The 13,695-nt window shown below is 44.8% G+C and overlaps 1 protein-coding gene across 1 annotated transcript in view; it reads right to left on the bottom strand.

Annotated features, from left to right (window-relative positions):
* Positions 1-12,629, bottom strand: part of LOC101997049 (fibronectin type III domain containing protein 3C1-like) — a 122,510-nt gene extending 109,881 nt beyond the window's left edge. The window contains exon 1 of the mRNA XM_026777420.1: positions 12,461-12,629. Coding sequence (XP_026633221.1) covers positions 12,461-12,464 — 4 coding nt within the window. The 5' untranslated portion in view covers positions 12,465-12,629. The remainder of the gene's footprint in view (positions 1-12,460) is intronic.
* Positions 12,630-13,695: the final 1,066 nt, after the last annotated feature.

Here is a 13,695-nt window from a genome sequence, read left to right as displayed (position 1 = left end):
GCCCCAGCGCCCCAAAGAGGGAAGGGAGGCAGAAGGGGGGAGGGTTCTGGATGCAAGCTGGGTGGGATAGGAAGAGAGAGGCAGTATGCTGGGAGTATAGGCCCAGCAGGAAGCCCAGGAAGTATAGGGAGGATGAGGAACGTCTGAGTTCCGTGTCCCGTCTGCTGCTGCTGCGGGTCCGAAACTCACCCCAATGATGGCTCTCCTGGTGCCAAGATCAGATCTCCGTGCTGGTTGGGTAGCTCGTAAATAAAGTGCCTACCTTGCTTGCTGCAGGCAGGCTATTGAAACAAAGGAGCTCCAGCCCGCTAGGTTGCCCTCAGGATTCGGCCCCAGCATCCCGAAGAGGGAAGGGAGGCAGCTTTATATTGTTTTTTGATGGCATTTGGGGAAACTTTAACTACTATATCATCTACTGGTATTGCTCAGCTTAGCACATGATGGTTGCACATTGAGGTTTGCGACTGGCTCCCTGCTACGGGCAGTTGCCAGGACAGGCTTTTCTGTACTGCAGCCAGTATGAGAGAGTATGGGAATCCACAATTTGGCTTATCCCATGGCTTGCTGGCAGCTCAAGCCTGCAGGCAAGGGCCCAGAGATGAGTCCCTGTACTGTGGCTGGCATGAGAGACAATAGGTTAGGAAGTTGCTCTTGGCTCTGTTCCTGTGTGGCTAGAACCCTTTCCCAAGCTCTCTCAGGTTTTATATGGATATAGTTTCCAAACTTTGGGTGCCATTTGTAGGCACAGTTTTCCTGTTCCAACTGTCCACTCAGAGTTTTAATATTAATTGTAAATGCTCAGCAAGTAGCTCAGGTTTGTTACTAGCTAACTCTTACAACTTAAATTAATGTATTTCTATTAATCTGTGGCTGGCATGTGGCTAGTGATTTTACTTGTCCTCCAGCATGTCTTGCTTGCTCCATGTCTGCTGGCATCTTCTCTGACTCCACTCTTTTTCATCCCAGCAGCCTTAGTGTGTTTGTCCTGCCTATACTTCTTGCCTGTCTACCAGCCAGTCAACATTTTATTAAACCAATTCAAGTTACACATCTTTACAGTGTACAAAAGGATTATTCCACAGCAGTGCTGGGAAATAATAAGAAAGTAAGAACCTTACTATGTTGCCTTGAGATTATTTGTGTGATATTTTATTGAAGAATGTGGTTGCTTTTCACCCTTGTCCAAAGACAGTCTGCCTGAAGACAACCTAATGAGTTTTGGATTAATTCTGTTGGCAGAAAAAAATCTCAAAATAATCTAGTATAGATTCTGCTGTATGGTTATTGGTATTAACTCTAATGAACATTATAATGAATGAAAAGGAGCAAGCTCAGCATATTAAAACACAACATGTAGAACAATTTGAGGAGAAAAGGAGCATGCAGAAGTGGAATAAAGCTAAGTTGTGGTTCAAGGAGATAAACAGATTAAGAAATGGAATAAAGTAAGTGGTGACCTTGGGGTAAGATCCTACCCAGCTACGTTTCCAACTTAAAAAAAATTAAAAGAAAATCTTAGAGCAAAGTGTTGATGTGCATGCTTTTAATTCCATCTTGGAGAAAGCAGGGGCTGGCAACTTTCTGAGTTTGAGGTAAGCCTGGTCTACAGAGCATGTTCCAGGACAGCCAAGCTTAGTTAGTGAAGGTAACAATCAAACACAGAAAGCTGGGGAAGATGTAATTGAACAAAGGAGCCATGTTCCAGCTCTAGCACGCAGCAGAACTTGGCAACTTTGACCACGTGGTCCTGGTTTTAAAGTTAAAGATAGAAGAAACAGGCTATGGAATTTGTCTCCACATCTAAGGAAAGCTGCTGAGGGAAAGCATGTGTCAGGGGTTTCCCCGAATGAAGGCCTGGAGAGACCATAAAGTAAAGCTGTGAATTGCCTTGGAGATGAAGTCTGGATTGCTTTAGAGAACCCCAGATGTTAGCAATGACAGAATCATGGGGTGTAGCGAGCTGCGTGGTGTCACACCTGATGGAGATGTATAATCAACTTCTGAGATGGCTAAGGCCTGACCTATGCTATGATCATGCAATGATTATCAGCTGCCTGCATATGCATGGACCTATGGGCAGTGCCCACCTGGCAATCCGGGATTGGCAGCCCATGCCTACTTAAGGGCTGGGAGAGGTTTGCCCCAGGAGAGAGGTCAGAGAGAGAGAAAAAAAGGAGAGAGAGGAAAAAAGGAAAGAGGAGAGAGAAAGAGAGAGAGAGAAAGAGAGAGAGAGAGGAGAGAAAAGAGTGAGGGAGAGAGAAAAAGAAAAAGGAGAAAAGAGAGAGAAAGTGAATAAAGTCCTGGAATAAACTGTAGTGAGAAGAGCTCTGGTGGTCGCGTCATCCTTGCGGGTCGAGGGTGGATGTGACAATTGGTGGCCTCGTACGGGGAACCTCCAAACCTCTCTCTGTGGAGCCCAGAACTTGCTGCAGTCAGGGGTGCACCAAATAATCCTCAAGGTAAAGATTGGGGATCTGTGACAAAAAGCGGGTTTTCTGCTCTCACCGGTAGAAGAAGGGAGAGTGGGGGTAATAGGGCCGTGACCAAAGCAGACGGTTTAAAGTCAGAGCCACGATCAAAGTGGATGGTTTAAAGTGAGGGCCACGACCAAAGTGGATGGTTTAAGAATGGGATTTTAGAATGGGCGCTTCAACATCACACCTGATTTTTCTGGCTCTTAACGAGCTGTTACGGAGCGCTTTGGAGAGGTTTTTGACTGAATGTGACACAATTGCTCCTTGGTTTGCCATCTCTGGCAATCTTAATGTGTCATCCTGGGATAAGCCTGGTAGAGATCTGGATTTTGCCACCAAACAAGGTATGCTAAGGAAGGGAGTGATGTTCATGTGGTTCGAATTACTGAGACCTCCAGAGTTTGCAGTGGAGTGTGAGTGTGAGAAGCTGAGGCTCCAAGACCAAGGAGCTCCAGGCAGCTCCAAGGCCAAGCAGCGCTGCGGGTCTGCTAAGCTGCAAACACAGGGACCTGCCTCAGGGCATAGAAGCGCAGCAAGCAGTAAGATCTGTTGGCCTGAACCTCTGTCCTAGCCCTGGGCAACAGGCCCGGACTGGGTCGGGCTGGCCACTCCACCCCGCCATGCCTCCACCTTCCAGCTCGGTGGGGAGGAGCCTTTGCCCCTGTAGCTGCTGCAACCTGAGTCCAAGCGTGACTGGAAAATAACAGTAGATTGTAGTAAAAACCTGTGAGAATGCAACGTCCCCTCTCAGGAGGAAGTAGCCAGAGAGATTGACAACGCCCAAATTCCCTAAAACGTAGTTTAAGCGGGGCCCCTTCAGAGCAGAAGCAGGATCAGCTGAGCTGCTAGGGAAGCCAAAGAGGTGCACGAGGGAGAAGGTGTCTTCCATGCATTCAGCTGACAGGAATGAATGTGCCACGGGGGTATGGCAGCTGGGGTATGTTGTTTAGGGGACTACTGAAGGAACAATGGTTTCTGACTGCTTCTGGAGTCATGGCAAAGCCACTCCTAATGACAGGAGCAGGCAGAGGAAAGCCAGGGACGGGAAAGCAAGATTGCCTCCCCTTCCTCTCCTCTGTGCTGACTGCCCTTGCTGCTGCTGCAAGCACAGCCGCGGCTCTGGCAATTGACTCAGCTTGGCTGTGAATGGAAGTATCTGGGGCTGTGTGTGATATGAAAAATCTAAAGAATTGTCTAGATATCTTTTAGGTAATTGGTCTGGTGAATTCGAACAACAACTGGAAAAGTTGCGGGTGGCGATGGTGACTGTGAACTCCACACGCATGGATACCAGCCTGGCAGAAGGACTATCCTCCTGGATCACTCCATGGATCATCTGAAGGAGTGGGCAGGAGTAGGAGCCCTGGCAAGCTTAATGGTGCTTGCCTCCCTGGTGATGCCTATGGTGCATTTGCCACATAAGGGTTTCACAGCATCGCAATGCAGTTATGATCATTCAAGCCTTCACGGCTATTGAAGCAGGACAGTCCCCTCAAGCTTGGTCATCTATATTTGAGCACAGGATGCGAGGCTTGCGCACTGCACTTGAGGTAAGTAAGTATACATCAGCCTCAAGAAGAGCAAGTCTGATTGCATGTGGGTTGGTGTCTAACTCCCACCTCTGTAAAAAGGCACCGGACAGGTCTAGTGTTCTCTGAGTGGATGACATCTGGACAAACGCTAGTACATGTTTCATTTCTTACCTGTGGCTTTAAAAAACAAAAGGGGGAACTGTAACTAGCTGCGTGGTGTGTCACACCTGATGGAGATGTATAATCAACTCCTGAGATGGCTAAGGCCTGACCTATGCTATGATCACGCAATGATCACCAGCTGCCTGCATATGCATGAACCTATGGGCAGTACCCACCTGGCAATCCGGGATTGGCAGCTCATGCCTACTTAAGGGCTGGGAGAGGTTTGCCCAGGGAGAGAGGTCAAGGAGAGAGAGAGAGAGAGAGAGAGAGAGAGAGAGAGAGAGAGAGAGAGGAAAAGGAGAGAATGAGAGGAAAGAGAAGGAAAAGGAGATAGATTGCTGTGAATAAAGTCCTGAAAACTGCTGCAAGAAGAGCTCCGGGTGTTGCGTCATTCCTTGCGGGACAAGGGTGAACGTGACAATGGGGCACCTTCCAAGGAAAGCTGCTAACAGGGAATGGAACCTGTGGTGATATTTTGTTTATGCTCTAACAAATAAAGCTTGCCTAAAGACAGAGAGTGGGGCTAGCCACTAGTTAACCATAGAGGCCAGGTTGTGGTGGCTCACACCTTTGATCCCAGCACTTGGGATCTCATGCCTTTGGTCCCAGTACTCGAGAGACACAAGCCTTTAATTCCAGCACTAGGGAGGTGGAAACAGAAATATAAGGTGAGTGGAGACAGGATCTCAGTCCATTCGGTTTGAGGATTCAGGAGAGGTAAGAATTCTCTTTACTGGCTGGCTCCTTTACTTCTCTGTTCTTTCAACATTTAACCCAATAGCTGACTCCAGGTTTTTATTATTAAGACCAATTAGAATTCGTGCTACAGGAACCAGCCAAAGAGAAAGAAGTACACTGCAGTCAACAAAGCTGAAAGGAATTGGAGATCTGAAGAGCACTTTGACAAGAGACCTGGAGGTGCAGAGTTTGGAGTTTGTCCAACTGGTTTTCAGCCTTGCTTTGGTCCAATATTTCCTCACTATGCTCTCTTCCCTATGTTTTGGGATGGTAATGTATAACCTGTGCCATTACATGTGTGAAGTATGTGATCTGATTTTTGATCTTGATTATATAGGATATTACAGTTAAAAGGTTGCATGAGTCTCAGAGGAGACTTTGAACTTTTGACTTTTAAACATTGTTGAGATTGTGATGGACTATGGGGACTTTTGAAGTTGGACTAAATGCATCTTGCATTGTGATATTCTTATAAACGTATGGGGGCCAGGGAGTGGAATGTGGTTGTTTGAATGTAATTGGCCTCCATAATTTCACAGGGAGTGACACTATTAGGAGATGTGGCCTTGTTGGAGTAGGTATGGTCTTGTGGAGGAAGTGTGTCTCTATGAGTGGTGGGCTTTGAGGTCTTCTATGTTTAAGCTGCTGCCAGTGTTACAGTTCACTTCCTGTGGCCTGTGGATCAAGATATAGAACTCTCAGTTCCTTATCTGGGAACTTGTCTGCCTGAATGCCACCTGCCATGATGATACTGGACTAAACCTCTGAACTGTTAGCAAGCCACCACAATTAACTATTTTCCTTTGTAAGAGTTGCTGTGATTGTGGTGTCTCCTCACAGCAATAGAAACACTAATTAAGACAGGAGATGTGTCCTGTTGGAGAAAGTGTCACTGGATATGAACTTTGAGGTTTCATGCCAAGTCCTGTATCTCTGTCTGTGGATAAGGATGTAGCTCTCAGTTACTGCTCCAATGACATGAGTGCCACCATACCCATTCCATAAGTTAAATGATGGACTAAACCTCTGAACCTGGAAGCAAGCCCGCAATTGCATGTTTTATAAGAGTTGTAAGAGTTGCTATGGTCATATGCGTCTCTTTAAGCAGTAGACCAGTAACTAAGAGAAGGCCAAACTGCCTTGAAAGAAGGGCAATGTGCGAGAACCAATGCTTCCCCCTTTAGAAACCATCCACAAAGCTACAACAAACAGTGAAATGGTGAGACCAGCCTAAGATTGATCTGGAATTTAATACACAAAGATTGTTATTTTGATACAAGCACTAAAACCTATTAACTAACAATTTTACTTAAAACATAATGATTAGTCAATGGATAAACTATAATATCTCCCAAAAATGTTAATGAGATGCATGGATATTCACAAGAAAAAAAATGTAATTGGCCCTTGCCACTAACCACACACAAAATTAATACACAATGGATCAAAATCTAAAATCAACTTAAAAAACAAGAGTAAAGTTTTATGACACTGGGTCAAGAAACAATTTCTTAGATCTACAGAACATAACAAGAGATAAAGTTGCTTGGTTAGATGAGTGGAGTATGCCTTTATCCCAAGATTCCTGAGGGGAAGCAGGAGAATCTCTGTGAGTTTAAAGGCAGTCTGGTCTACAGAGTGAGTTCCAGAATAGCCAGGGCTACATAGGGAGAATCTAGCGTCTCCCCCTTCCCCGCCACCATGAATTGTATTTAACCAAATAGAAAATATTTGTTTATAATACAAAGGACATCATGAAATAAACAAAAATGCCACCAGCTGTGGTGCCATGAGCCTATCATCCCAGCACTGGGGAGGTGGTGGCAGGAAAATCAAAAATTCAAAGTTATCTTCAGTAATGTAGTAAGTTCCAGGCTAGCCTAGGGAGTGTAAGACTTCTTAAATACATATATGTGTGTATAACTCTCTCTCTCTCTCTCTCTCTCTCTCTCTCTCTCTCTCTCTCTCTCTCTCTCTCTCTCTCTCTCTCTCTCTCCCCCTCTCCCTCTCCCTCTCTCTCTCCTCCCTCTCCCCCACCCCCCTCTCTCTCTTTCTCTGTGTGTGTGTGTAAAATGTGGGAGGGGAGAAAGGATTATGGGAGCCAGAAGATCCAAGGACACCACAAAATCAGTTAACCTGGGCTCATATGGCTCACAGAGACTGAACCACCAACTGGAAAGCCTAAGTAGACAGGAAGTGCATTGTAAGCAACTTCCAAAACTCTAGAAATGACAGAGACATCTCACTGCCTGGACAGTCACCCGAAGTTCTTCTGTACCGTTGGGGTATCCATCTTCAGCCTACAGGCCCATAGTATCCAGCAAACATTTTCATGAAGCAGGAAATTTTAAAGACAGTTCTGTCCCTTTCTTCTGTGTCCTCTAGAATGCCTCCCAGACTCTTTCATGAAACAGGAACCCTGAAGGATCATCTCACCTTTAGGCAATTAATTTTCTGGAAGTCAGTATATGAAAGAGATTGGTAAACATCCTCAGTCTTCTCTTTCCCTGCCCCATCCCCTCTCCTGACCAGTCTACTGCTCAGAACCCTCACAGCTCTCCTTCCTTTCGACTCAGGTCAGGAACCCATCATCTCTCCTGGCATTTCTGCATCAGTGTCTCCATGTACACCTTGCCTCTTAATTTTCCTCTTCAATACAGTTTTTTTAATTTTTTAATATTTTCATCAGTATATTTTGATTATATTCTTTCCCCTCCCCGAAGTTCATATTCTTTCTCCTCCCACTCTCACTTTTAAGACAAAACAAAGCAAACAACAAAAAGTGTAAAAGATAAACTAAAAGACATAAAAAGAAAAAAACTACAAAAACAAACAAACATGGAGTCAGTTTTGTGTTTCTCAAGTCCCCCTGGGCTTGTGTACTGCCAGGAGTGTGGCTGAATATACCCAGTGGCACTCCATTGGGAAAAAACTGACTTTCCCTTTCCTAATAGGTATCAGTTGCAAATAGGTTCTTGGTTAGGGCAGGAGGTTGTGTCCACTTCCCCATGTCAGTGTTGGGCAGTTGTGGGCATCAACTCTTCATATGTCTGATTCATTTTCTCAAAAATTTCACACTGGTTCTAGCTGACCCCTGTTTAAAGCCATTTAAACCCCCATACCCTGCTCCTTTCATCACTGTGGCGATGTGTGTGTATATGTGTGTGTGCCACCTCCTCCCACCTATCAGAGTAACAACAATAGATCTACATGCTCTGTTCACTGAAGATCAGTCTGAGCACACAACTATCACCTCTCTCTCTCCATGCTCCACGCAAGCATTCCCAGTACCTTGCCTGCCTCTCTCTCTCCTAGTTTCTCACCATGGAAGAGCACCACAACCTGCACCTTGTTGCCCACACTCTATAGTCAGAGCAGGACTCAGCTCAGCCAGGAAGCCTTCCCTGTTATGCTATCACTGCTCACCCCGAACCTAAATAGGATACACCCTACATTTCTTATTCACTGGCCAGTTATAATCTAAAGAATCCTAAAGGGGCCTGATATCAATTTTGTTACCAAACAACTTGGTCAAACACTTTGTTATTTTCTTGTTAACTGAAACCCCACACAACTAAGAAAGAATTGTCTCTGATGGAGTATGGCTGCACGGGTAACTTCCTAACCTTTACAAAAATTAAAACAACTAATATTTATTGGGTAAATTGTATATTATATCAATTGTTATACTAGCTTTAGCTTAAAATAACACATTTCTGAAGGAAGTATTCCTACCTGTGTGTTATAGATGAAAATCTACAGCCGAGAGAGGGCATCTTATGCCAAATTACAATCTCTGCATGGGAGAAGCAGAGTGTCATCAGAGCCTGGCTCTCAGTCACCTTCTCTGCTTCTAGCACACAGGCTCTGAGGTGGAAGGTGAGGAAGGCAAAGTCTTCACATTGTCCATCAAGTTGAGCTTATGGAGACTCAGCACAGGCCAGAGCCCTCCTAGGACAGAGCTAGATGGCTAGTCACAGACCATCTCTCCTGAGGAGATTTTCCCTCCTGTCTGAATGTGAGAGACCCTGGTATGTACTGAAAGTAGAAGGATCGAAGGAAAGAGGATTTGAAGCGTGTTTCCATAGAGCAGGCAATGAGGGAAGAAGTTTGAGGAGTTTGAAATGTATGTACCAAGTACCAGAAATTGGGTAGACTGACTACTTCTCATCTCCAGTACCACAGATGCCTAGGTCCCACCCAAAAACTTAGCACCAAAGACTATCTCACCACTAGTAGAGCCAAGGAACGTTTCACTGAGTGCCTGTTTCTTCCCCCTGTAGGAAACCTCCTGAAGCAACTGAGTCAAAAGACTAAGGATTTGAGCTTGCTCAGTTTCCAGAAAAATTTCAAGGTAAGGCAGAGTTTGAGGGTTGAGTCTCTCACTTCTCAGCAAGTGGGCCAGCACTGGATCCTGAAAATGGCACTTATAAAATCCTGTTTAACAAAGGCAAGCTCAGATATTTTCACCTCTTCCCTGGGACCAGCTCCTGGGGTTTTATGACCCTGCCTCCTCTCTGAGATTCCCCAGGAGAGCTGGGAAAGGGCCATTTCTGTTCCCAGTAGGGATGCTAAGATGATCTCTGGATGCTAAGATGATCTCTGGATGCTGTCAACAAGAGCACTACAGGGAGACCCTTGGGGGCAGAGTGGGAGAAACAGCCCATAGGTGGAGAAGTGGTGACCTGTTCCCTTTTCTAGACTAATTGGGGGAATAAGAGTAGCTCAGAGAAGAGGAGGTGAGACCTGGTCACCTGATACACAGGACAAGGACTTAAGTTCTCATCCTGATTCCTCTTTTACTGCCCAAACCCTGAGTCCATATTTGAATCACACTTCTCTTCCTTCCTCAACTACCTTGGGGGCAATCATAGCCCTCCCTTCTCTGCTGTGTGATATCTGAGCAGGTTACCCGGTCACTCTGGTGTTAATGAAGAGTCATCAACAATGGGGCCTGACTGGAGAGGTGGCTCTGGGAAAAACAGGATTTGCTGTGCTGCAGAAGACCCAGTTTGGTTCCCAGCACTCACATGGCTGCTCACAACCATATATATCTTTAATTCTAGAGAATCTGGTGCTCTTTTCTAACTTCCCCTGAGACCAGACATGCATGTAGTGTACATATATATGTGCAGGCAAAATGCTCATACACATTTACATTTACATTTCAAAAGTAAATGAAAAAGAGTCAACCATGACATGCCAATATGAAAGTCAGCAGTAAACCTGAGGATTGTAAGGATTAAAGACCAAATCCACAGTTGTCCGACTAAAGGAAGCTGTACTTTGGGGTGCACTCCGGACTGGCCTGCTGGCTGTCTCACCCTAGGTTGGGATTGGAGAGAGAAGCCCTACTGGCCTCCCAAGTCCCTTTTATAGGGGAGATAAAATGTTCAAAGGGGTAAAAGATTTGGCTGTGGTGCATTGTTAGAAAAATGCATCAAAAGGGAAGGAACAAGGGTAAGACACGAATGAGGTCAAAATTTTAGTGCAGGTTGAAACCTGGCTTTACAGTTTATATCAGTTTTTCTTTAAAAAAAAAAACCCAGTAAGTTATTCTTCAACTACAAACAGAAATCTTAACTTGCCAGGACTTAACACAGTACCAACAGGAACTTATTCTTAACTGTCGTCATCGCAAATAGAAACCTTAATCTGCAAGGTATGCTGTTCCTGTTTTGGTCTCATATTCCCCCCCTTGAATTGTATTCTGAGTCAAATCCTTGACTCTGTAGTGGGCATCTGGTTATATTGGGATCTAATAACCATCATCAACTTAATGGCTCCAAGATAGGAATTTATATATCTAATTAAGGCATTAGGATGCAAGGGCCAACAGTAATTAGTAGAAACAGAAGGGCCAAAGGCCCTAGCTGACACAAATTACTATCTAGGAGGAGCCCAAATGTGAGAATGATCATCAGTCATTTTTTTCATCTCAGGTCCCCTTTTTGTAATGTTTCTTTGGGTACAGCCAAATTATCTCTAATGATTCCTGAGTGGTTTTGTATAGAAATAACAATTTTATTTTTTTTTTACTTTTTTTTATTGAGAAAAGGAAAAAAAAGTTTCCCCCTCCTCCCAGCCTCCCATTTCCCTCCCTCTTCTCCCACCCTTCTCCCCCTCCCCCCACTCCTCTCCCCCTCCCTCTCCAGTCCAAAGAGCAGTTAGGGTTCCTTGCCCTGTGGAAAGTCCAAGGTCCTTCCCCCTCCGTCCATGTCTAGGAAGGTGAACATCCAAACTGGCTAGGCTCCCACAAAGCCAGAACATGAAGTAGGATCAAAACCCCGTGCCATTGTCCTTGGCTTCTCATCAGCCCTCATTGTTCACCATAACAATTTTATTTTAAGGCCATATAATATCGCCTTGTTCTATATAATTCACATATAATTATATATAACATAATATTTATATATGATTCATATTGTAGAACTACTTCACCTAATGAATCTACCTATGGACAAATCTTGGCCTATATAGTTTCAACAGTTACTTTTCCTGGTGTAGCAATAGGCACTCTACGTAGCCATTTTGTCCCCTATGCCAGGGAATTTCCTTTTGACTAAATATTCCAGTCTACTGAGGACAAGGGACAACATACTCTCTTCTGTAACTACTTCCTGTTAAAACTAGGATGTCATTGCCAGGGCCCAGGTAGCCTGGAATGCTAGTTAAAGGCTGGGAGGGGACTCAGGCAATGGGGCGTTCATCAGAAGCATCTGGTTAGCTGACCAGGCTTCAGAGAGCAGTTGTAGCAGCTGGACTGGCTCACATTAGCTTTCTGCGAGTCCAGGGCTCGCAGCAGTTTGGAGCGTGTTGTAGCAAGCCGCTGATTCCTGGATGGTGTCTGTCAGACAACTAGAAATCTGCTGATTCGATATGGACTAGGAACAGAAGTTAAAGTTTAAGAGCTTAAAGGTAAATCTTATATTTGGAACTTTCAGGCCCATAGTCCTGACATAGTAATTGGTGAAGGGAAGATATCCCCAGACCAAAGAAGAGAAAGCAAGATTTCCATCCTCAGGAATAGGAAGGTGAAGAAACTTAGGCTGTACTTACCTGGATTCCATTTGACCTATGAGAGATGGATCCTTAATTCCCTGAAGCTTTCATATTTTTTTAAATTTAAACAAAGATAAAAGTTTTAGATATATTAGCATTACCACTGTTTGTAATCTGTACTAAAATCACTATTACCAAGAAAAATCGCTGCAAAGCAAGTTCTTTTAAATAAAGGAATAGTAAAAAGTTACATCTGAAACCTGCTTTTCCTTTAATAGTAAGGCTCTTAGTAAGGCAAGCCTGTCTGTCTATCTCACTAGGAGACACAGTAGCTCTATAAAAAAAAAATGAGACCTGGTTTTTACATATGAAATAAACTCACAAGGTGGCTGCAAGCTTGGGGGAAGAAACTGGTTGTGTGCCGCTGTTAAACTGACAAAGTTACAGTTAATCTAGTTGTCAATGCCATCAGAGATCTGAGAAGGATAAGTTATAGCAAGAATTATACTCCAAATGACCTATGTATCAATTAAAACAACAGAAACTTACCCATTATCTAGATGGTCACCCCAGGCTATGGTGATTTCAGTTACTTTCTTGGGGGCAGAGGTCCCAGGGTAGAATTTCTCTTCAGCTGCCAGACCCATGTCTGAGAAAGTTTCTGAGATTTTCAGTAGAAAGAGAACTTGTGAGACTGACTTTATTCTGTTTAGGCAAAGTGGGGCAATAAACTCTCAAAGATCCTGCTGTTATTAGTCAGAAATGCTTAAAAAAATGCTGGCAGGTCCCTGGCGGGCTCACTGAGCGAGCAGGTGTGAGCCCGATGGGGACGGAGCCGCTAGCAGGTCCCCGTGGAACCCCGGAGCGTCCTAGTGGCAAGCGGCTGACACGTAACAGGCGGGCAGGAATGCCGCGAGTCCCGGGCAGGTCCGGGAAGGGCCCAGCTGCTGCTCTCACTGGCGGAGCCACGCAGAGGCACAGGCAGCTGTGGTTTCCCAACAGCAGGGGGCCACGCAGCCGTGGATCCCCACCGCTCTCTCACCGTGTGTAAGCAGACCCATAGACACAAAAAATAGGCGTAAAGCTAAAATATTTATTACTGGTGAGAGGGAGAGAGAGGGAGAGGGAGAGGGAGAGGGACAGAGACAGGGACAGGGACAGGGAGGAGAGGGAGAGGAGAGACAAAAAAACCCGTGTGCACCCCAAAAAAGCAAAAAGAGAAGAGAGATGGCGGCGGAAGGTCAGAGGTAGTGGGAGTGGGCGTGGCTTGTCTCCCAAAGAGACAGGAAACCACAACACCTGCCTGTCCACAATTTGGGCTGGGCCCTGGCAGCAGGCAAGGCTTTGAGGGAATTTTTCCAGTGGTTAGTATTACTACAATCCAGGGCCAGTCACCATGCCCCATCATCTTCTTTGGAGACCTTGGGGTTACTCCCAGGAGCTGGAGTCTCTCTGTCATAGTAAGCTTTTTCCATTAAGTATTTTATGCCATATTCAGCAGATATCTGGAAAGTTTGATGACCATTATCTATTAAGTATATCTGAGCTAAACAAACTTTGCTTGTTTTTGTTTCCTTTAGGTTTAACCTTGGAAGCATATACAGGGGGCTAAATAAGACTTATTTCTATAATTAATTACTTTAGCACTTAGTATAACAAGTATAGTTCTGAACACATTAAAGAGTTTGATCTTTTATGAGGCAACTGACCATTAACTTGCATGTCTTAATTATCTTTAACAGCTTACAATAAGCTAACAGCTTTTATAAGATTAGGGCCTTACA

This window comes from Microtus ochrogaster, unplaced genomic scaffold, assembly GCF_000317375.1.
Source record: "Microtus ochrogaster isolate Prairie Vole_2 unplaced genomic scaffold, MicOch1.0 UNK65, whole genome shotgun sequence".
Classification (NCBI taxonomy): Eukaryota; Metazoa; Chordata; class Mammalia; order Rodentia; family Cricetidae; genus Microtus; species Microtus ochrogaster.
This window is presented reverse-complemented; position numbering and strand designations above follow the sequence as displayed.